The sequence below is a fragment of the Oncorhynchus gorbuscha genome, linkage group LG19, assembly GCF_021184085.1.
Source record: "Oncorhynchus gorbuscha isolate QuinsamMale2020 ecotype Even-year linkage group LG19, OgorEven_v1.0, whole genome shotgun sequence".
Classification (NCBI taxonomy): Eukaryota; Metazoa; Chordata; class Actinopteri; order Salmoniformes; family Salmonidae; genus Oncorhynchus; species Oncorhynchus gorbuscha.
In genome coordinates, this window is record NC_060191.1 from 45,719,399 (window position 1) to 45,742,322 (window position 22,924).

A 22,924-nucleotide genomic window follows, 5' to 3' on the forward strand; every position below is an offset into this window, starting at 1 on the left:
CAAGTCAAATCTTTGAAACTGTTGCAGCTTGCATTTATATTTTTGTTCAGTATTAAATAAGCTACTAGCAACAAGTAAATAACCACAACGAGTGTGGAAAGGCCAGTATATGATTTGATAGAGTTAATTACCAGAAGAGTGTTCAGTTGTCCTTCAGATAGAGGATAGTTACTTGTTGAATGTCCTATAGCGCATAAAGGAATTACTATGCATGACAGCGAGTTTTAGATCATGACCATGGGCTAAAACAGGCCCCGTTTATGAACAAGTTTTAGGTCCTTTGTTGGTACTGACAGTTATGAAGAGTTAGGTTTTTTTTTTAGTATTGGGGTAGCTTTTCCTTACCCGTCTACCCAGACTCGTTGCCATTCTCCAATTCCAAAAGTACCATAAACCAACCAATTATTAACTAATTAATTGCCATGTTTGGGAGCAGGAATACTTCACAAGTTGAGACAGACAACAAAAAGGTGTATTTTCCAGGTTTTATTTTTGTACAGAAAATGCAGGGTCCTGCTTCCATCTACAAACAATGTTTGATACCTGGAAGAAAAAGAATAACAGACATTAGGATACCAGACCTAAACCTGCCGGAATCACAGTTTATGAATTACACACACAGTTGCTTAGCTACTTGCTCAACAGTCTAGAAATATTTATTCAGGCACCAGTATATTGACAGACTCAAATGGCACCCGATTCCCAATACAATGTATTGCTTTTGAACAGATCCCTATGGGTCCTGGTCAAAAGTAGTGCAATATAAAAGGGAATAGGGTACCATTTGGGACACAGATATTTGATCAAGTCAGGAAGCTCTTCTCAGACAAATGCCTCGATGTCTTCAACTGAAGAGACGTGCTGCTCTGGGGAACTGAACCTAGAGACACAGAACGTAACCCTGACCCAGTGACCCCAGACAGGCAGTGTCCCGTTCCGACTAGTCATCGTATCATCACCGAAGGGAAGAGTAAACTAACACTAAACTAATAGTCGCCCTGAAAGTAAACAAAGTGCATCACACTCTGAGATACACTTTCGTGCAGCATTTTAAATGACACTATTATGGAGAGTCCTTTCACGACCACAAGGCTCCTCAACAATTACTACATTATCAATCTAGTTTTCCCCACAATGCAAATTGAGTCACAACTGAGGCAACCTGGTTAAATTTTGAGTCCCAAAGCAAAACCAGCTGAGAACCACTAATTTATAGTACAGTACATTTCTACTATGCAGTGGCTGGGTTAGTGTTAGGTTATAGTACCTGTCTACTATGCGGTGGGTACAGGAGTCTGTGGCATGGCTGCTGGGGCTTCTGGCTTGGCACCCTTCTGCTCCGACACAGGGGTGGAGGGGATAGTCTCGTCTTTGGGCTCCACAATGCTCACATGGTCTGGCAGAGGCTTCTTGGGGCCGATCTTACCACTGGGGTCCCATGGTAACATGATCTTCACCTTGATGCCTAGCACACCTGAGACAGACAAAAAAAACACATAGATGAACACATCAGTGCTTACACGGACCCTCTACCCAACGGTTATTCTGCGTACCTAGACGTAGAACAGTGAAACGTATACAGTACCTTCGGAAAGTATTCAGCCACCTTGACTTTTTTCCAGTTACATTACAGCCTTATTTAGAAATCCTTAAAAAAATAAAAAATCCTCATCTACACACACAATACCCCATAAACGACAAAGCCAAAACATATAATACATTTACATGAGTATTCAGACATTTTCCTATGAGACTCAAAATTGAGCTCAGATGCATCTCGTTTCCATTGATTATCCTTGAGGTTTCTACAACTCGATTGGAATCAACCTGTGGTAAATTCAATTGATTGGACATGATTTGGGAAGATTAGTTTTACCGTTTTCACTTTGCCATTATAGGGTATTGTTTGTAGATTAATGGGGGGAAAAACACCAATCACTTTTAGAATAAGGCTGTAACCTAACAAAATGTGGAAAAAGTCAAGGGCTCTGAACCTTCCTGAAGGCACTGTGGAATAGAGTATGAGGGTTAGCACATGTGTGATATAGCAAGTAAGAGGTTGATCATAATGACTTGACTAATATGACTGCCCTTCTCAGACAAATGCCTCGATGTCTTCAACTGAAGAGACACGCTGCTCTGGGGAACTGAACCCAGAGACACAGAACGTGACCCTGACACAGTGACCCCAGAGACCGACCGTGACCCATTCCGACTCGTCATCGTATCATCACTGAAGGAAAATATTTCACCTTTAAAAAGCAACAGACCAAAAATTCTGCTGTTGATGAGACTCACCTTGACAGATCAGAATAATCTAGGGTTAGGGTATAGGGGCTGATTTGGTATTCACTTTGTCTAACCATTAGTAGTGTCTAGGGGTAGAGTAGTAGTGTAGTGTCTAGGGGTTGATTTGGTACTTACCCTGCCGGAGCAGGACGTGGCGTACAGCGGTGTCTACGTAGTAGTTGACTGGGTCTCCACTGTGGATCATCAGGCCATCAACAAACTTCATGGACTTGGCCCTCTGACCCCTCAGCTTCCCAGAAACCACCACTTCACAACCCTTAGAGCCACTCTCCATTATGAACCTCAGCACACCATAGCAAGCTCTGGGAGGGGGGGTGGAGGGAGAGGTAGGAGAAGAGAGATGGTGAAGAGTGCGCAGAAAAGTGTGTGGGGAGAGAGGAAGAAAGGCGGGGGGGGACGAAAGGTGGAGCAAAAATGGGGGGGGGGGGTATGAGAAAGAAAATGGGTTTAATGCACATCAACTTATACAGGACTGTGAGATCACATCTGACATTATGAGCCATTTTCCTGGCCCTTCTCAGACAAATGCCTCGATGTCTTCAACTGAAGAGACCTGCCTCTCTGGGGAACTGAAATGAGATACACAGAACGTGACACCAACCCAGTGTACCCAGAGACAGACTGTCCCATTCCGACTCGTCATCGTATCATCACTGAAGGGAGACATTCTACTGTATGTCATGAGAAAGGAAGTTTAAGAAAGTGGACTGTAACAGCAGGGGCATGTTCTGCTCAATAGATCCCTGGAGACACTGATCGTAGCATGCTAAGCTAACCAGTGGCTGCTCAAGATACCTAAATACTGCAAATTAACTTAAATGGTCTGGGGTGAACGACGACAGCACAAATTAGTGTGGGGGGGGCAACTTCTGGCAACTTTCTCCTGAACAGATCTAGAACCCGCTTACCTTCCCAATTCCTAACCTGTACCATTAAGAGTGAAACCTGCACCACTGAAGGTTAATGCATAACGGACCTTAGATCAGTGTCTAGGTGCAACAGGTTCGAGGTCAGCGGCCAGGGTTAGTCTTACCTACGTACAGCCAGACCTCCCAGCAACTTGTAGCGCAGAGACTCCGCCTGAGCAATGGCACAAAGACCACGGGTTGCAACCTTCTCAGCGTACAGCTAGAGGGGGAGAAAGTGGAGGAGGTTAACCTTTTACAAATACAAAGAGGCTACACAGCCTACAGCTTGGTGCGGGTGCTGCAATGTGAGCTGTGGAACCACCACAGCAGAGAAGTGTAGCCTCGCAATTCACATTCTTAATTGTGATAGAAACCGTCTCTAGAACGCTTACAACTTCATGCATCCCTGACTACCTTTATATTAGCCAACTAGCTACCGGACTACCTAACAAGAAACCATACGAATCCACACATTTCCTGTACTGGATTCAGTCCTTCTCAGACAAATGCCTCGATGTCTTCAATTGAAGAGACGCGCTGCGCTGGGGAACTGGACCCAGAGACACAGAACATGACCCTGACCCAGCGACCCCAGAGACTGACTGTGTCCCGTTCCGACTCGTCATCGTATCATCACTGAAGGAGCTTTTCCAGTCAGATTCTACCTTCAGACACACTTGACATTTCAAATCTTCCCTATGTAAACATCTGTGGAATTCACACTTGTTTTCATTTAGACTTCATATTCTTCTATCCCCACACTGCCCTTAGAAGCCAAACCTCTGCTGAACCACAGTTCTCAGCTCCCTGCTATTGTGGGTAGGGAGTATGTCTAATGAGTACATGTATGCAACTGTAGTGTTTGTTTACCTCCACATTGCCCTCAGGGAAGCCAAACCTCTTCTGAACAACAGCGGTCAGCTCCCGGATGCGACGACCCTTCTCTCCCAGAACATTCTGGGTCCTGAAACAACAATGGCACTCTATTACTAAACGTGCTCTATGCAATCAGTTAGTCATCTAGTTTTCCTGAAAGTTCCAGTTGAATTGAACAAGTTTTCATATTTAAAACCCAAGATGATCCATTTCATTCAAATCAATTTTTAGCGCTCTGGAGCAGGTTTTCATCAAGGATCTCTGTAATTTGCCCCATTCATCTTTCCCTCAATCCTGACTAGTCTCCCAGTCCCTGCCTCTGAAGAATATCCCCACAGCATGATTCTGCCACCACCACCACCACACACTTCACCGTAGGGATAGTGCTAGGTTTCCTCCAGACGTGACCTTGGCATTGAGGCAGAAGAGTTGACTGTTTCATCAGACCAGAGAATCTTGTTTCTTATGGTCTGAAAGTCCATTAAATGCCTTTTACCAAACTCCAAGCAGGCTGTCATGTGCATTTTACTGAGACATGCCTACGTTGCCTAACAAAGACCAAGCTTCTTGTTAACAGCATCCATGCCAACTAATATTTATTTTGTGCTTGCTGCAAACAGAGTTGAGATACTTGCACGAGCCTCATTGTCTGTCCTAGTAGGAAATGTTCGCATGTGCTCAATAGCATTTACCTAGCATCCGCTATGAGAATTCCTTAGCACTTGTTAGCATTTCTTAAGTGACGATGAGGACTTTTGCGCCTGGAGAATTTAAAAAAACTTGTTACCTTTATCTAGGCAAGTCAGTTAAGAAAAAATACGTATTTACAAAGACATCCTACGTGAACGTTTGTGCACTACCGGTAATACCATATCACGGGATGGCACAGGCTCCCCACGGAAATCGTGATACCCACACAACCCTACACCAATTCATTATTATACCAACAGTACACATTTTCAAGACAGCATAACCCCCTAACTACCAACATACCGGTAACATTACCTTGTGGCCAGGATGATGATCTCGGTCCTGGTCGGGGTTACACGCACCTCCACACCGGAGTACCCATCCTCCGCAAGCTCGCGCGTCAGAAACTCGTTTAGCTCGGCTTTGAAGATTCCGTCCGCGACGAACTAACCAGGCACACAAATTGAGTATATCGTTAGCTAGGTTGTAGGGAACATGCTTGTAGTAGTCACATAGCCGCTAGCGAACCTGCAACTGTTGGTGACATCACTGGCCAGCAAGTTACTATTACGGAGTATTACAGAGTATGTCCATTGTTTGTAATCTATGTATGCTTGTGTTCCCTCATGTGCTTTATGTATTGATTTGTTGTTAATAAAAAAAAATAAAACATATTTTTAAAGAGTATTACCGAGCACTTTTACTCTTTAAGTGCCAATGTTAAAATGAAGTAGCCTGCCACCTAAGTAATGTTAATATTAACCAACTGGACACCGATCACCAAGCCACCTACACACCACTGACAATCAGACTCGCAATTACATTTTTTGAATGGTACCATTATGGCTATACTTAAATCGCTAGTACGGTATAAAAGGCACCCCTTTGCACGTTCTCTAGCGAAGTGAGGATTCTTTGTACGGGTAGGTAACATCTTTGTCAATCCTCTTTAGACTAGAGGACGAGGACACCGATCAATACGACAATCAACTCCGTACTCATGCTGCTAACACATGGCATCCCAATTTTCTACAAATGCATCAGTTACGAAGACCATTTTGGTAAGAAACGTGAACTAACCTTCCTCTTCTTGGAGATTTGCACCGCCATTTTGCCTCAGGCCGCTGACAGGAAAGAAATAGTTAAGGAACCGGAAGTATATTTATACACATAATGGCGAGTTCCGTCGACGCTTGATTACGATGGTGCTGGGCGCTTTCAACAACAAAAAATATTTCAAAATTATTTTCGTTGGAAATGGCAGCACATCTCAAAAAGCGAGTTTACGAGGAATTCTCCAAAGTTGTTCAGGTCGGTAGACGCATGGTTACGAAAAAGCCCCGAAATATTCACATTTTAATTGTCGATGTTCTTACAATACTAGCAAGTCAGCTAGCTAACGTTAGACCCAGACTGTGTGAGTGTTTCGTTGCTAGCTAACCAACTGTTAACGTATTGCATCCCGAAATAACATCCGCATTTTTGATAACATAGTGCATCCTATTTCATTAACTTTAGGTAGTTAGAGATATTATATAGGGCTCGTAGAATCGTTGCTAACTAGCTACGTTGGGTCACATGGATCTGAACAAATGACCAGTGGTAGCTCCTTTTAGTTAGCTAGCTGGTGTACATTTGCAATAGTGTTCTAGCCTGAGTACCAGTCTGTTTGTGTTATGATTATGCAAATCATGAAAAGGACAGCAAAAGAGTAGGCAACAGTACAAAGGGATCTGGTACCTGGCGAGCTTTGTCTAAATCCATGCTATAGTTTGATTCCTACAGCTTTAGATATGCCGTTTGGCTGTCCAGATCCATATCACCACACATAAATTAAAATGTTTTGATTAAATTGTCTCTGTTGATCAACAGCTTCCCCAAGAGGAGGCTCCAGCCAAGAAGCTCCGTCTGACCAAGCCAAGTAAGTCTGCAGCGCTGCATATTGACCTGTGTAAGGCCTCCAACCCCACTGATGCCCTGCAGTACCTGCTGCACTTCGCCCGCAGCTCCGTGGAGGCAGAGAGTGTGGAAGGGGTTGTGCGCATACTGCTGGAACACTACTACAAGGTATGATAGCCCTGGCTTTAATCTTTCCATTCTCACATCTCTTCTTCCATCCCTCCATCTTCTCCTTCTGTCCTCTCTCTTCTTTTTCTGTCCTTCATCATTCTCCCATCTCTCCTCCTGGAACACTATTACAAGGTAAAGCAGCCCTACTCTCCCTAGCTGCTCTTAGCAATGCGGGTGTATTTACATACACTAGCGTTGCTTTCAATTGTATTGGGTTGCACACAAACAGTCAGTGGAAAGCCAGAAGTTTAATACTATTACATTTGTGCCGATGTACTCTCTGCTTACCTCATGTCAAAATAAAAATCCTGCACATGCTCCATATGTGGGGGAAAAAATGAATAACTTTATCGGGACTTTTATTTTGACATGAGGTAAGCAGAGAAGAAGTGGGTCTACAACAGACCAGTTTGGAAATTCTGTTTAATAATCCGATCCTTTAGATATTTTGTCACAAATTCCACCCGTCAAAATGACCAAGCTTCCTGCCCACCGGCACAATAAGTTGAATTGGAGTTGTATTTAACTTCTGGCTTCCCGAGGACTGTTTTTGTGCAACCCAATACAACTGAAAGGAGTGTATGTACAGTGGGGCAAAAAAGTATTTAGTCAGCCACCAATTGTGCAAGTTCTCCCACTTAAAAAGATGAGAGGCCTGTAATTTTCATCATAGGTACACTTCAACTATGACAGGCAAAATGAGAGAGAAAAAATCCAGAAAATCACATTGTAGTATTTTTAATGAATTTATTTGCAAATTATGGTGGAAAATAAGTATTTGGTCACCTACAAACAAGCAAGATCTCTGGCTCTCACAGACCTGTAACTTCTTCTTTAAGAGGCTCCTCAGTCCTCCACTCTTTACCTGTATTAATGGCACCTGTTTGAACTTGTTATCAGTATAAAAGACACCTGTACACAACCTGAAACAGTCACACTCCAAACTCCACTATGGCCAAGACTAAAGAGCTGTCAAAGGACACCAGAAACAAAATTGTAGACCTGCAGCAGGCTGGGAAGACTGAATGTGCAATAAGTAAGCAGCTTGGTTTGAAGAAATCAAGTGTGGGAGCAATTATTAGGAAATGGAAGACATACAAGACCACTGATAATCTCCCTCGATCCGGGGCGCCACGCAAGATCTCACCCCGTGGGGTCAAAATGATCACAAGAACGGTGAGCAAAAATCCCAGAACCACACGAGGGGGATCTAGTGAATGACCTGCAGAGAGCTGGGACCAAAGTAACAAAGCCTACCATCAGCAAGGGCATTGAAGATGAAATATGGCTGGGTCTTTCAGCATGACAATGATCCCAAACACACCGCCCGGGCAACGAAGGAGCATTTCAAGGTCCTGGAGTGGCCTAGCCAGTCTCCAGATCTCAACCCTATAGAAAATCTTTGGAGGGAGTTGAAAGTCCATGTTGCCCAGCAACAGCCCCAAAACATCACTGCTCTAGAGGAGATCTGCAGAGGAATGGGCCAAAATACCAGCAACAGTGTATGAAAACCTTGTGAAGACTTACAGAAAACGTTTGACCTCTGTCATTGCCAACAAAGGGGTATATAACAAAGTATTGAGATAAACTTTTGTTATTGACCAAATACCTATTTTCCACCATAATTTGCAAATAAATTCATTAAAAATCCTACAATGTGATTTTCTGGATATTTTTTTCTAATTTTGTCTGTCATAGTTGAAGTGTACCTATGATGAAAATTACAGGCCTCTCTCATCTTTTTAAGTGGGAGAACTTGCACAATGGTGGCTGACTAAATATTTTTTGCCCCACTGTAAATACACTTGCGTTGCTAAGAGCAGCTATCCTCGCCCCTCCTTCGATGGTCCCTCCTTTCTCCCCTCCTACATCTATCCTTTCTGCCTCTTCTTCCATCCCTTCTTTCCCTCACCTTGCTCCTGTATCTTGCTGTAGAAGAGTGATAACTGTTTGTGTATCTATGTCTCTGTAGGAGCAGGATAACTCTGTGCGGCTGAAGATTGCCTCTCTGATCGGCCTGCTAAGTAAGACCCAGAACTTCAACCCTGAGAGTATCCTAGATGACACCCTCAACACATTCAACACAGAGAGTAAGTTACATTCTGATACACACACTTAGTACATCGTACGCACTCTTTCCCATATCTTCTCTGACCTAGTCCATGTCTGTCTCTGTGTTTTCTTCTCTGTGTGTGTGTGTCCAGAGTCCCATCAGGTCCTGGCTCAGCTGCTGGACACTCTGCTGGTCATCGGCACCCAGCTCCCAGAAAGCCTTATTGTTAGACACAGACTCATAGAGGTGGCCTACAAGGTAACACGCATACAATCGTGGTCTGCAAGTTTTTTCATCAATCTCTCATCCTCTTTCTCATGTCGCTCTCTCTCATCGATCTCTCTCATCCCCGTCTTTCATCATATCCCTCTCATTTCTCTCTCAGCACCTGTCAGACACATATTTCGGTGTGAGGAATAAATGCCTACAACTCCTGGGTTGCCTGGGAAACGTGGACACGCCCCTAAATAAAGATGGACAGGGATTGGTTCCAGCTGTTATTGGGGGAAGTGCTCCAGGTGTGTATATTTATTTGTGTTAACCAGGGTAGTTGAGTCAACAACAATAAAAACATTTATTACATGACATGTTTATTTACTTAATTTAATTGAACCAGTAGTCCCCTCATTACATCATCATGTCTGAGAGATGTGTGTGGGATGTGCAGCAGCAGTGTGCTATCAGTGACTACTTTCCACTCTCCCTTCCTCCTCCTTCCAGGGGTGTCTGGTGGAGTGTGTGTGAGAGACGCGCAGAGCCTCATCAGTGACTACTTTGCAGACCAGGACCCAAGGGTGCGCACGGCAGCCATCAAAGCCATGGTATGACCTTACTTCCTCCTGTTATGTCCCAATATACATCCTAGCATGCTCACTTAGAATGCATGCCCAAAACAATGCTTCAGTCTATTGAGTGGATATTGAGAGGCCTCTCGATAGTCTGCTCTGCTCTGAAAATACAGGACAGGTGAAAGTTAGCTGGATCCCTACTCCAAACATATAGGACGCCTCTCTAGACTATTGGCATGTGTACAGGCTAGATAGAGTATATATTGACTGATTGATAATTAAATGTTCTGCTCTTCCTTTCAGCTGCAACTGCATGAAAGGGGACTGAAGATTCAACAGACCATTTATGATCAGGTAAAGTGTGTATGCGTGTGTTTCTTTCCCAGCCGCTAGGTTCTTTTGTGTGAGCTTTTCTCTTTAATTGTGTGTCTAGGCCTGTCAGCTGCTGTGTGATGACTATGAGCAGGTTCGTTCGGCTGCCGTTCAGATGGTGTGGGTCCTGAGTCAGCTCTATCCAGAGAGGTAAGACAGACACACACACACACACACTGGCTGTGTTCATGATCACCAAATCCATGATTCATTGTGGGTAAATTGTGACTGCCAGACTGATCTACAAATAATAATGAGTGGTTATTTATGATGCAAGTCGATTTGTAGATCATCAGTCAGCAGTCGCCTGCAATGTCGGCTGCAATGTCAAACAAGCCCAACACTGAACACACACACTCACTGACTGGTGGGGGGTGAAAACTGCTGTGTGATTGATGAATAAAGGTGGCATCTGTCCAATCAGCATTGTGCCGATTCCGTCGTCCAATGAGCAAGTCCGTCTGGTCGACGACTCGTTTGGGAAGATCAGTCACATGGTCTCTGATGGATCCTGGGTGGTCAGGGTGCAGGCCGCCAAAACACTGGTGAGTACACACACACACAAAACAATTGCATCTTACTTGTCAGATAGTCATGATTCTCCTTTCCTCCCCCTCCACTCATTCCTCTCTTCCTCAGGGTAACATGTTGCAGGTCAGTCCTCACTTCCTAGAGCAGACTCTGGACAAGAAGCTGATGTCAGACCTCAGGGTACGTACACTGTGTGTGTGTAAAGTGTCTCTTCAGAGGAAGCATGCATCATTTTATTTGTAATTTATTTATAATAATGTATATTTCAGAGGAAACGTACGGCTCATAAGCAGTCGATGAGCTCTATGTAATCTAGATGTAATATAATACATTACATATACTACCGTTCAAAAGTTTGGGGTCACTTTGAAATTTCTGTGTTTTTGAAAGAAAAGCACATTTTCTGTCCCATAAAATAACATAAATTATTCAGAAATACAGTGTAGACATGGTTAATGTTGTAAATGACTATTGTAGCTAAAAATGGCAGATTTTTAATGGAATATCTACATAGATGTACAGAGCCCCATTTATCAGCAACCATCACTGATCCAATGGCACGTTCTGATAGCTAATCCAAGTTTATAATTTTAAAAGTCTAATTGATCATTATAAAACCCTTTTGCAATTATGTTAGCACAGCTGAAAACTGTTATACTGATGAAAGAAGCAATAAAACTGGCCTTTAGACTAGTTGAGTATCTGGAGCATCAGCATTTGTGGGTTCGATTACAGGCTCAAAATGGCCAGAAACAAATAACTTTTTCAGAAACTTGTCAGTCTGTTCTTGTTCTGAGAAATGAAGGCTATTCCATGCGAGAAATTGCCAAGAAACGGAAGATCTCGTACAACGCTGTGTACTAAACCCTTCACAGAACAGCGCAAACTGGCTCTAACTAGAATAGAAAGGAGTGGGAGGCCCCTGTGCACAACTGAGCAAGAGGACAAGTACATTGGAGTGTCTAGTTTGAGAAACAGACGCCTCACAAGTCCTCAACTGACAGCTTCATTAAATAGTGCCCGCAAAACACCATTCTCAACGTCAACAGTGAAGAGGTAACTCTGGGATGCTGGCCTTCTTTTTTTTTTATTTTTTTTGTGAATTATACCCTGTTTTCTCCCCAATTTCGTGGTAGGAAATTGTTTTAGTAGCTACTATCTTGTCTCATCACTACAACTCCCGTACGGGCTCGGGAGAGACGAAGGTTGAAAGTCATGCGTCCTCTGATACACAACCCAACCAAGCCGCACTGCTTCTTAACACAGCGTGCATCCAACCCGGAAGCCAGCCACACCAATGTGTCGGAGGAAACACCGTGCACCTGGCAACCTTTGTTAGCGCGCACTGCGCCCGGCCCGCCACAGGAGTTGCTGGGCGCAGTGCACGCTGACCAGGTTGCCAGGTGTACGGTGTTTCCTCTGACACGTTGGTGCGGCTGGCTTCCGGGTTGGATATGCATTGTGTCAAGAAGCAATGCGGCTAGGTTGTGTTGTGTTTCGGAGGACGCATGGCTCTCGACCTTCGCCTCTCCCGAGTCCGTACGGGAGTTGCAGCAATGAGACAAGACTAACTACTACCAATTGGATACCACGAAATTGGAGAGAAAAAAGGGGTAAGAAAACGAAAAACAAATGTCTACAATGTATTTCTGATCAATTTGATGTTATTTTAATGGACAAAAAATGTGCTTTTCTTTCAAAAACATGGACATTTCTAAGTGACCCCAAACTTTCAAATGGTAGTGTAATATATTGTTTGTTTTTACTCGGGTTCTAAATAAACCATCAGACAACTAGGGAAGCTCAAACCAAGTTTGTTCACCCACTGGGTCACACAGATGAAAAGACAGACATTTATACACCCCATTGCCTTCTCCCTTACTCGGTAATATTCCAAGCCCCTAGCTCATATCCAACCTTGTTGACCCCACCATATACATTCCTCCTACATATAACCATTCACTTCTGGTGTAGCAAGTATTTCAAATTACAACACAACAATATGTTAATAATAATGTTATATATATATATCTCAGAGGAAACGTACTGCTCATGAGCGTGCCAAGGAGCTCTATGCGTCAGGTGAGTTCTCCTCTGGGAGGAAATGGGCTGATGATGCTCCCAAGGAGAAGGTGGACACCTCAGCTGTCAACCTGATCGCCTCGGGGGCATGTGGAGCCTTCGTACACGGACTGGAGGACGAGATGTACGGTAAGGGTGTGTGTGTGTCGGTAAGTGTGTTTGGGGTTGTCTCTGTGTGTGTTATGTTTTGTTTGTTTCTGTGAAGGCTGTGGAGGCTCAGAGAGAGTGTGTTTTTGTGTGCGCATGGGTTTTATGTGTGTAAATTATAATGTTCCTATGTGTGTTTTATCTGTAGAGGTGCGTATTGCTGCTGTGGATGCACTCTCTGCTCTTGCCCAATCATCTGCCAGCTTTGCCGAGAAGTGCCTGGACTTCCTGGTTGACATGTTTAATGATGAGATTGAGGAAGTCCGGCTGCAGTCCATCCACGTCCTGAGACAGATCTCTACTAACATCACCCTGAGAGAAGACCAGCTGGATACTGTACTGGCTGTACTAGAGGTAACACAGACCAACACACATATGGAGACGCATACACACACATGCACGTGCCAAGACACACACTCATGCATGCACACACACACACACACCCACAATTACAAGGAAAGAAGAACATTTCTAAATGTTAGAATATACAGTGCTAGTCAAAAGTTTGGACACACCTACTCATTCCATGGTTTTTCTTTATTTTTCTATTTTCTACGTGGTTGAAAAGTAGTGAAGACATCAAACTATGAAATAATACATGGAATCATGTCGTAACCAAAAAAGTGTTAATAGATCTTAATAGATTTTAGATTCTTCAAAGTATTCACCCTTTGCCTTGACAGCTTTGCACACTCTTGGCATTCTCTCAACCAGCTGAGGTAGTCACCTGGAATGCATTTCAATTAACAGGTGTGCCTTGTTAATTTGTGGAATTTCTTTCCTTCTTAGTGCTTTGAGCCAATCGGTTATGTTGTGTCATAGTAGGGATGCAGAAGATAGCCATATTTGGTAAAGAACAGCTCAAATTAGCAAAAAGAAACGACAGTCCATCATTACTTTAAGACAAGAAGGTTGGATATTTTCAAGAACTTTGAAAGTTTCTTGAAGTGCAGTCGCAAAAACGAAACCATCTCAATTGGGTTGAGATCGGGTGATGATGGAGGCCAGGTCATCTGATGCAGCACTCCATCACTCTCCATCTTGGTCAAATAGCCTTTACACAGCCTGTCCTGTTGAAAAACAATTGAAGCGCAAACCAGATGGGACGGTGTATTGTTGCAGAATGCTGTGGTAGCCATGCTGGTGAAGTATGCCTTAAATTCTAAATAAATCACTGACAGTGTCACAAGCAAAGCACCCCAACACCATCACACATCCTCCTCCATGCTTCACAGTGGGAACCACACATGTAGAGATCATCTGTTCACCTACTCTACGCCTGACCAAGACATGGTGGTTGGAATCCAAAATCTCACATTTGGACTCATCAGACCAAAGGACAGATTTTCACCGGTCTAATGTCTATTGCTTGTGTTCCTTGACCCAAGCAAGTCTCTTCTTCTTATTGGTGTCCTTTTGTAGTGACTTCTTTGCAGCAACTCGACCATGAAGACCTGATTCACAGTCTCCTCTGAACAGTTGATGTTGAAATGTGTCTGTTACTTGAACTCTGGTTAGCATTTATTTGGGCTTCAGTTTCTGAGGCTGGTAACTAATGAACTTATCCTCTGCAGCAGAGGTAACTGGGTCTTCCATTTCTGTGGTAGTCCTCATGAGAGCCAGTTTCATCATAGCCCCTGATGGTTTTTGTGACTGCACTTGAAGAAACTTTTTTCCGAATTGACTGACCTTCATGTCTTAAAGTAATGGACTGTCATTTCTCTTTGCTTATTTGAGCTGTCCCTGCCATAATATGGACTTGGTCTTTTACCAAATACGTCTACCTTCTGTATACCACCCCTACCTTGTCACAACACAACTTAATGCTCAAACGCATTAAGGAAAGAAATTCCACAAATTCACTTTAAACAAGGCACACCTATTAATTTAAATGCATTCCAGGTGACTACCTCATGAATCTGGTTGAGAGAATGACAAGAGTGCAAAGCTGTTATCAAGGCAAAGGGTGGCTACTTTTAAGAATCTCAAATATAAAATATTTTTTAAACACTGGTTTTTTTGGTTATTACATGATTCCATATGTGTTATTTCATAGTTTTGATTTCTTCACTATTACTCTACAATGTAGAAAATAGTAAAAATAAAGAAAAACCCTGGAATGAGTAGGTGTGTCAGCTTTTTGACTGGTGCTGTATCCATTTTTTTTAAAGAATAAAAATAATAACTGAAATGTGTAACTTGTGTAGGATTCGTCTCGTGACATCAGAGAGGCGCTACATGAGTTGCTGTGTTTTACCAATGTGTCGACTAAAGAGTGTATCCAACTGGCCCTGCTGGAGCTGCTGAAAAACCTCACCAAGTACCCCACCGACCGCAACTCTGTCTGGAAGTAAGCTTCTGTCTGTGTGTATAACTTTGCAAGTGATTCAATAAAAACACTTTTAAAACTCAACACACTCTTTCTCGTCATCTCTCTCTATCCCTCTCATTCTCTCTCTAGGTGTCTAAAGTTTCTAGGTTGTCGTCATCCAACCCTGGTGTTACCGCTGGTTCCAGAGCTGCTCAGTACTCACCCCTACTTCCACACCCCTGAACCAGACATGGACGACCCTGCCTGTATCCTACACACACACACACACACACACACACACACACACACACACACACACACACCTACCTCTGTGTTGTGTGTTCCTGACCTAGCATAACAGATATTGCAGTGTTGGTGCTGGTGTTCAACGCAGCTCAGTCTTGTCCCACCATGACAGCTCTGTTCTCAGACCACACCTTTAGACACTACACCTACCTACGGGACAGTCTCTCTCACCTAGTACCTCCTCTCAGGGTAAGACCCACACACACACACCCCTTTCACCATTATATGTTAAGACCCACTGTGTCATAATTAAGCAATAAGGCCCGAGGGGATGTGCTATATGGCCAATATACCAAGGGATGTTTTTACGCACGGCGCAACGTGGAGTGCCTGGATACAGCCCTTAGCCATGGTATATTGAGCATATACCACAAACCCCTGAGGTGCCTTATTGCTATTAAAAACTGGTTACCAACGTAATTAGAGCAGTAAAAATACATGTTTTGTCTTACCCGTGGTATACGGTCTGATAGAACACGGCTGTCAGCCAATCAGCATTCAGGATTTGAACCACCCAATATAGTGTGTGTGTGTGTGTGTGTGTGTGTGTGTGTGTGTGTGTGTGTGTGTGTGTGTGTGTGTGTGTGTGTGTGTGTGTGTGTGTGTGTGTGTGTGTGTGTGTGTGTGTGTGTGTGTGTGTGTGTGTGTGTGTGTGTGTGTGTGTGTAGTTACCAGGGAGGACGCAGGCCCCAGGTGTGAGTGGTATAGAAGGTTCCGGCAGTGTGGAGTCTGCTCAACTGTTCCTCCAACAGAGTCTGAGCAGAATTAGCACTATACACAACCTACAGGACCCCGGGGCTCAGGACCTGCTCAACTTTACTATCAGGTACATACATACACACTAATACTTCTGTAGCTCAGTTGGTAGAGCATGGCGCTTGTAACGCCAGGGTAGTGGGTTCGATTCCCGGGACCACCCATACGTAGAATATATGCACACAAGACTGTAAGTCGCTTTGGATAAAAGCGTCTGCTAAATGGCATATATTATTATTATTATTATTACTATCAAAACATTTCCAACCATTTTTGAAGCAAATATTTTGTGTGTGTGTATCCTCTCAGAGACCTACAGAGACTAGGGGAGCTACAGACAGAGCTGGCAGGAGCTGCTGACTTCTCTGCCACCTACCTCCGCTGCCAACTACTGCTCACCAAGGTGTGTTTCTGCATCTGGATAGACCGGTGTCTGTCTGCATTACATTTGACCAGAATGCCCAAATCGTATTGCCTTTCCTCATCCCCTTTTCTCCCCTCCTTGTGTCCTTCCCACAGGCCTTGCAGGAGAAGTTGTGGACTATGGCCGTCCCCCTCTGCCTTAAACACAACGCCATGGCAACTGCTGCTGCCAAACAGGTACACACACACACAAACTATTGTGCTTTTTTTAATAGTATTTTTCACTTTATTTAGACACCTGAAATGGGGGATACATGTTGAAGGGGGGATTGAACCCCGATCTCCGGTGGGAAGAGAAGCATATACACTGAGCGTACAAAACATTAGGAACACCTTCCTAATATTGAGTTGCATACCTTCAGAACAGCCTCAATTCATTGGGGCCTGGACTCTACAAGGTGTTGAAAGCATTCCACAGGGATGCTGACACAAACCGGTGAAGCTGGCACCTACTACCATACCCCGTTCAAAGGCACTTACATATTTTTGCCCATTCACCTTCTAAATGGCACACAATCACAATCCATCTCTCAATTGTCTGAAGGCTTAAAAATCCTTCTTTAACCCGTCTCCTCCCCTTCATCTACACTGATTGAAGTGGATAAAACAAGTGACATCAATAAGCGTCACCTGGTCAGTCTATGTCATATAAAGAGCAATGTTTTGTACACTCAGTGTATGTCTTCAGCCATTGGCGTTACCCCTAGACATTAATGTGATGTGTGTGTTTTTGTAGATGTTGGAGGAGACATATAAACTGGAGTTCCTATATAGTGGTCTGGAGAACAGACAGGTGGCCACCATACACCACGTCAGACTACAGGCTAAGGCCTTACAGCTAGTCCTGACTGCCCGTACCAGACGAGGGTTAGTACACACATAAACACCCCCACCGTCCATGTCTATAACTGTAAAGCAGCTCAACCCCTCTCATCTCTCTGCAGAGTTGAACCTCTCATCAGTGTCTGTGAGAAGTTCCTTCAGGAGGTGGAATCCTTTCAGAGGTATATTATCTCTTTTTTTAACCATCATTTAATATACCTATTTAATCTGTTTTATTTAATCAACTTTTGACATCTTTGAAAACATAAGACAGACTATTTGTCCTATATAAGACAAACAGAAACTGGTGCATCCTAAATGAATTGTTGAACTGAATTTTGTTTTAATTTATCGCCACAAGGTGGCAACTTTGACCTTGCAGAAAGCACACCCTTTTCTTTTGGTATTCTGATGAATCCTGACCTCTATGCCTCCAGGCTGTTTGTGGTGGAGCTGCCCCACCTCCAGGAAAGTTTTGTGGGGAAGCTGTTGGACTTGAGTCCCAAGCTGTCGGCCTGCAAGCCTGGAGAACTAGTCAAGATCCTTCAGACCACATTGAGACAGAGTGGCTTCTTAAACCTTCAATTACCTAAACAGGTACACAGACACACAGACACACACACACACACGCACACACAGGTATTTGACCCAGGTGTGGTTTGTATTGGCTGGCAGGTCCAGCGTGCGTCGGCGACCATCATCGAGCCGACAGGAGAGTCTGACAACCCGCTGCGTTTCACATCTGGCCTGGTGGTGGCACTAGACATCGATGCTACGCTGGAGCACGTGCAAGACCCCCACAACACTGTCAAAGTACAGGTACACACCCTGTTATATAAAGTCTCTGGTACACACACCCCTTGGCTGGGTTATGATTTTCCAAACTTCTCCCAAAGCGTACACTCACCCTTACCTAGAATATAGTGGAAACTCCCTCAAGCCATGCAAATCAAATCAAATGTATTTGTCACATGCAGATGTTAATGCGAGTGTAGCGAAATGCTTGTGCTTCTAGTTCCGACAATGCAGTAATAACCAACGAGTAATCTAACCTAACAATTCCAAAACTACTGTCTTATACACACATTGCACCAATCCAATGTAAATGCATAAGTTGGATACACCTGCACATTTCTGGGTGAAGGATAGAGAATCAGAATGAACCCTTTGTCCAGGACCCTAGCAGTATGTATATAAGCTGTGCCCTTTCTCCTGCTGATGGATGAAGTGTTGGTCCAAGTTGTAATAGTTTGCTTAGTCTTTTACACACACACACACACACACATTTTCTCTCTCTCCAGGTGCTGTATCCAGACGGCCAGTCTCATGTGATTCAGCCTAAACCTGGAGACTTCAGAAGTCCTGGACCACACCGCCACCGCCTCATCACACAGGTCTACTTGTCTCACTCTGCATGGACTGGTGAGGACACACACTTCCGGTCTCACAGCACATGGACTAATAATATAATAATAATATATGCCATTTAGCAGACGCTTTTATCCAAAGCGACTTACAGTCATGTGTGCATACATTCTACGTATGGGTGGTCCCGGGGATCGAACCCACTACCCTGGCGTTACAAGCGCCATGCTCTACCAACTGAGCTACAGAAGGACTAGTGGGGGGCACACCAACATTCTAGCTTGTCTTATTCTGCATGGACTGGTGAGGACACAAACTCACCCCCGGCCCTTTTCTCTCTGTCTCAGAGGCGTGTCAGATCGAGGTGAGGCTGCTGCTGGCCTACAGCTCATCTCGTCTCTGTAAGGCGGTGTGGAGCGACAGCAGCACTGAAGGACTCCAGCCAGCAGAGGGTGCCACTGAGGGAACCATTCCCTTCGGCAAACCTGTCAAGGTCTTCATCATGCCTAAACCTGCCCGCCGCTGACCCCAAACACCTCTAAGCATCCATCTCGCTTTCTCTCTCTTATCTTGTCTGTTGTTTTCTCCCTCTCCCACCCCTGACCCTCTAGTCCTCAGCCATTGGCTGTTCCTTACTGCATACATATTTACGAAACAATATGTTTATATTGTTAGTGTGTAACTGTGTGGCACTCCTGGCTGACTGCTCAACTAAATTGAGGATGCATTCTATATAGTGCACTACTTTTGACCACTAAAGGAAAAAGGGTGCTATTTGGGATTTCATCCTGAGACTGAGCAAGAGTCATTGAGGTCACCTGTCTGATCTGTGTGTTGCTATTCCTGCTATAGTTAAGGGCCATTTTTCTTTGAATGACAATAAATGAAACCAGATGACAAAAACAAGCCTTTATTCACAGCAAGTCATTTTAGCTATTCATTAAGGTGTTCTGAATGTTTCACTTCGCTAATACACCCCAGGGTTGTGTTCATCAGGCACCAAACAGGGAGGGACTACATGGACGTGTCCATTGCAAAACATTTTGCTATGGTGTGCTGTAATGAATGACATGTTGAATCGCACCAGGCTTTCAGAGTTCTCCTACTGGCCACCTGTGGTATGTCATCAGCAGGTAGAGTGGAAGATGCCACCCACCGTGGCTCCCTGGCCAACCAGGTTGTTGTATTCTGCGATGGCCTTCTCTGTCTGCAGAACTATCAGCTCCACTCCTCTCTGTCTCACGAAGTCCACAGTTGAGGACGGGACCTTACAGAGAGAGCGCAGAGTTCAACATTGCAGCCATCTTTAAAGGAAAACTCTGCCCAAAAATGATATTTTTGTATTTGTTTCATTAGTCCATTGTTAGCATAGTTCCAACATGTTTTGCATGTCAGCAATCAAGTTTTCAAGATGTAACTTTCAAAATACAGAATTTGATGCAATTTGCATCATATGATTCTGGGTTTTGAAAGGCCCGTGGGGCGACGCACAATTGGCCTAGCGTTGTCCGGGTTAGGGGGGGCTTGGCTGGTAGGGATATCCTTGTCTCATCGCGCACCAGCAACTCCCGTGGCGGGCCGGGCGCAGTGCGCGCTAACCAAAGCCCCCAGGTGCACATTGGTTCCTCCCACACATTGGTGCGGCTGGCTTCCGGGTTGGATGTGCGCTATGTTAAGAAGCTGTGCGGCTTGGTTGTGTTTCGGAGGACGCATGGCTTTTGACCTTCGTCTCTCCCGAGCCAGTACGGGAGTTGTAGCGATGAGACAAGATAGTAATTACTAACAATTGGATACCATGAAATTGAGGAGAAAGGGGGGTAAAACAAATTCACATATTTTTGGGTGGAGTTTAAAAGGCGAGTCAAGACTAACTGATCTACAAATCACGTTGCATCATAAATATTCAATATTATTTATAGATCAGTCATTCAATTTACCCATGGTACATCAGTTTTGATGCATCTCGAACAAGGCCAGAGAGAAATCAGGGGAATTGTGTAGTGGCTAGGGAAAGTGTAGGGCTGAGGAAGGGTAATGTACATGGTGAAAGTATGTTTGTCGGGGCAAGGGAAAGTGAAGGATAGGGTAAACAGAGAGGAAGCGAGAGGTTTTACTCCACCCAAAATAAGCACGCAAAGTGAGGAATTTTCGTATGGAGGTTTGAGTGTCGAATTTGATTTTGAAAAATGTAATTGTTCTTATTTGATTGAAAAGTTTCGTAATAGGTTGTTACGAATGCAGTGTAATAAGTGGACGCCCTTGGCATTTCGGCAACCCAAAAACGACTATATCGGAGTTGTGCATGTTGTCATAAAGAGAGGACTCATTGTGGATATGATCTATTTTAGCATGGACATTGCCATTGAAGGTTTCCAACATTTTAAAGTAGTCAACTGGGTGGGGATTCTTCGGAGTAGGAAAAATCAGCCAATGAAGGAAAATAAAATGGAGTCACAGACGCTATAAAGGGAGATACAAAGAGTCCTCTATATATCGCGATGGCCTATTGTTCACAAGCTTATCTGCCCTCTCATTGGCTAGAATATTCCCACCTGATCTCACCTCCTGCCTGCCTGCCTTCCATCTTTAAGAACATTTTCCCATTGTTAGGTCTTGGGAAAGTGTCATGTAAACGAGTAGGGGAAGAGTGTGTGTATGGGGCTGGGGGATACCTGCAGCGCCTCACTCATGCCCCGCCCGATGACCAGAGTCGCCACACCCTTCTGAAGCACCTCCTCCAGATCTGCAGGCTGCACTCCAGGGTGATGCTACACACAGTCAGTCACATCGTCATCATCATACAAGGTGCCATTTGAGACAATGTCCATGTCTTAACTTACATCCGTCCCAGTCTCTCTCCAGTCCCATGCGCGGCTACCCCCGGGCCACACCTTACAGTCCTTATAGGAAGAGGAGCAGCCCTTCACCTTCATGTGTCCCCAGGACAGGGAAGCGATCTCTGGTGACGACATAGGTCAGATGTCTCGGCTGCTCCAGGCACGTTTGGAAACAAACGCAGCGTTTTCAACTAAACACAAGGCAAATGCAGCTTTTCATTGGAAATTAATGTAATTCTGGTGTACCAAAATGCAATGAAGCAGTCGGTGTGATCAAAGTAACGGTGGGCCAGGAACCGGAGAGTTGCTGGCATCAGTATCCTAGATACTATCCTGCCTTTGTGACATAGCGCCCGATTAGCCATTAAGGGGTTGCTCTTTCAGGAAAAACAACTTGCAATATCAGTTGTTATACTCGCAGACAATATTTTGACAGTTTTGGAAACTAGAGTGTTTTCTATCCTGATCTGACAATTATATGCATATTCTAGATTCTGGGCCTTGGTTTCTCTCAGATGGGTTGTCAACTTGAGATCAATGCTCCAAGGAATATGGATAAATAAAGTATTATTGTAAAACAAGCATATCTAGTGATAAACGTACCTAAAGTTGAATCCCTATGAACTATTATTAGATCGTATTTCTGTCAACGTGACCATGTAAACAAACCCTGGCGAACTTGTAGCATGTTCACGCAAACAAGTGTTTGAAACCGAACGATCATTTATGAACCGAAACTGAATTATCGCTGAAATGTCACTTTGCTATCATTTACTAACGACTTGTCATGGTTTTAAAAGTATTAATTTTATGTCCGTCATTCGTGAATGCTTCTTTTCCTTACCAGTTCGTTGCCTCCTGTGCTACTTTCGTAAAGGGGTGTGTTCCGGACCGTTAGGTTAAGTAGCTGATACCTCAGCGTTGTGGAACGTTGCAGATAGATATTCAATGAGCTGATGTGATTACTTATTCTACATACCATAGAAGTATATTTGTTCTACATCATACATTCCTATATGAACGTGAGACAACGTTGTCTCCTGCTGAACGTGGCGATGACAAAATGTGGACTGGTTAAGGTTAATTGTAACAACGTTTGAAGCAATGGCTGTTTGTCCCACCGAGTTCATCCAATAACCATGTACTTTATTTATAAAATGCATTTCTACGTTGACTTTTAAGTTGTGTGTGTGTGAGTCACTCCCGTTCCCCCAAAAGGCTATTATACTGCCTTTAGGTTCCCATTCCTCTTTCTACGTCACTAAAGTCAGCCAATG

The 22,924-nt window shown here is 44.1% G+C and overlaps 3 protein-coding genes and 4 non-coding genes across 9 annotated transcripts; 1 reads left to right on the top strand and 6 right to left on the bottom strand.

Annotated features, from left to right (window-relative positions):
- Positions 1-471: 471 nt before the first annotated feature.
- On the bottom strand, positions 472-5,988 carry LOC124004839 (40S ribosomal protein S3). Its single transcript, XM_046313667.1, has 7 exons — positions 5,865-5,988; positions 5,100-5,230; positions 4,089-4,182; positions 3,344-3,438; positions 2,425-2,612; positions 1,268-1,474; positions 472-543 (listed from the first exon to the last, which is right to left on the bottom strand). Exons 1-6 carry the CDS (start codon positions 5,892-5,894, stop codon positions 1,275-1,277), a joined length of 738 nt encoding a protein of 245 aa, XP_046169623.1. The 5' UTR covers positions 5,895-5,988; the 3' UTR covers positions 472-543; positions 1,268-1,274.
- Positions 818-964, bottom strand: LOC124006540. The gene has a single exon (XR_006833795.1). It is a non-coding gene; the product is annotated as a small nucleolar RNA SNORD15 (small nucleolar RNA).
- LOC124006556 lies at positions 2,091-2,239 on the bottom strand. The gene has a single exon (XR_006833808.1). It is a non-coding gene; the product is annotated as a small nucleolar RNA SNORD15 (small nucleolar RNA).
- On the bottom strand, positions 2,823-2,969 carry LOC124006557. Its single transcript, XR_006833809.1, has one exon. It is a non-coding gene; the product is annotated as a small nucleolar RNA SNORD15 (small nucleolar RNA).
- On the bottom strand, positions 3,712-3,860 carry LOC124006539. The gene has a single exon (XR_006833794.1). It is a non-coding gene; the product is annotated as a small nucleolar RNA SNORD15 (small nucleolar RNA).
- ints4 (integrator complex subunit 4) lies at positions 5,959-19,716 on the top strand. 2 transcript variants are annotated; one of them, XM_046313665.1, is made up of 24 exons: positions 5,959-6,095; positions 6,657-6,851; positions 8,827-8,944; positions 9,059-9,165; positions 9,293-9,425; positions 9,628-9,728; positions 9,999-10,049; positions 10,129-10,217; positions 10,492-10,612; positions 10,707-10,778; positions 12,635-12,809; positions 12,976-13,181; positions 15,035-15,177; positions 15,289-15,404; positions 15,500-15,633; positions 16,113-16,270; positions 16,510-16,603; positions 16,720-16,800; positions 17,360-17,490; positions 17,568-17,627; positions 17,883-18,042; positions 18,121-18,264; positions 18,747-18,867; positions 19,158-19,716. In XM_046313665.1, the coding sequence occupies exons 1-24, from the start codon at positions 6,042-6,044 to the stop codon at positions 19,334-19,336; spliced, it is 2,943 nt and encodes a 980-aa protein (XP_046169621.1). In that variant the 5' UTR covers positions 5,959-6,041; the 3' UTR covers positions 19,337-19,716. The 2 variants fall into 2 exon arrangements, with proteins under 2 accessions (XP_046169621.1, XP_046169622.1); XM_046313666.1 differs by having other exon boundaries at positions 17,883-17,913.
- Positions 19,705-22,835, bottom strand: aamdc (adipogenesis associated, Mth938 domain containing). 2 transcript variants are annotated; one of them, XM_046313669.1, is made up of 4 exons: positions 22,492-22,835; positions 21,651-21,838; positions 21,483-21,560; positions 19,705-20,077 (listed from the first exon to the last, which is right to left on the bottom strand). In XM_046313669.1, the coding sequence occupies exons 2-4, from the start codon at positions 21,780-21,782 to the stop codon at positions 19,937-19,939; spliced, it is 351 nt and encodes a 116-aa protein (XP_046169625.1). In that variant the 5' UTR covers positions 21,783-21,838; positions 22,492-22,835; the 3' UTR covers positions 19,705-19,936. The 2 variants fall into 2 exon arrangements, with proteins under 2 accessions (XP_046169625.1, XP_046169624.1); XM_046313668.1 differs by having other exon boundaries at positions 21,483-21,578; positions 22,492-22,831.
- Positions 22,836-22,924: the final 89 nt, after the last annotated feature.

Coding starts and splice junctions, on each gene's coding strand:
- LOC124004839 (XM_046313667.1), bottom strand. CDS start 5,894: ATGGCGGTGCAAATCTCCAAGAAGAGGAAG. Junction 4,183..5,099: donor ATCATCATCCTGGCCACAAG/GTAATGTTACCG, acceptor TTGTTGTTTCAG/GACCCAGAATGTTCTGGGAG. Junction 1,475..2,424: donor CCACGTCCTGCTCCGGCAGG/GTAAGTACCAAA, acceptor TGTCTGTCTCAG/GTGTGCTAGGCATCAAGGTG.
- ints4 (XM_046313665.1), top strand. CDS start 6,042: ATGGCAGCACATCTCAAAAAGCGAGTTTACGAGGAATTCTCCAAAGTT. Junction 13,182..15,034: donor CTGTACTGGCTGTACTAGAG/GTAACACAGACC, acceptor TAACTTGTGTAG/GATTCGTCTCGTGACATCAG. Junction 16,801..17,359: donor CAACTGCTGCTGCCAAACAG/GTACACACACAC, acceptor GTGTTTTTGTAG/ATGTTGGAGGAGACATATAA.
- aamdc (XM_046313668.1), bottom strand. CDS start 21,782: ATGTCGTCACCAGAGATCGCTTCCCTGTCCTGGGGACACATGAAGGTG. Junction 21,579..21,650: donor GGAGAGAGACTGGGACGGAT/GTAAGTTAAGAC, acceptor GACTGTGTGTAG/CATCACCCTGGAGTGCAGCC. Junction 20,078..21,482: donor GCATGAGTGAGGCGCTGCAG/GTATCCCCCAGC, acceptor TCTCTCTGTAAG/GTCCCGTCCTCAACTGTGGA.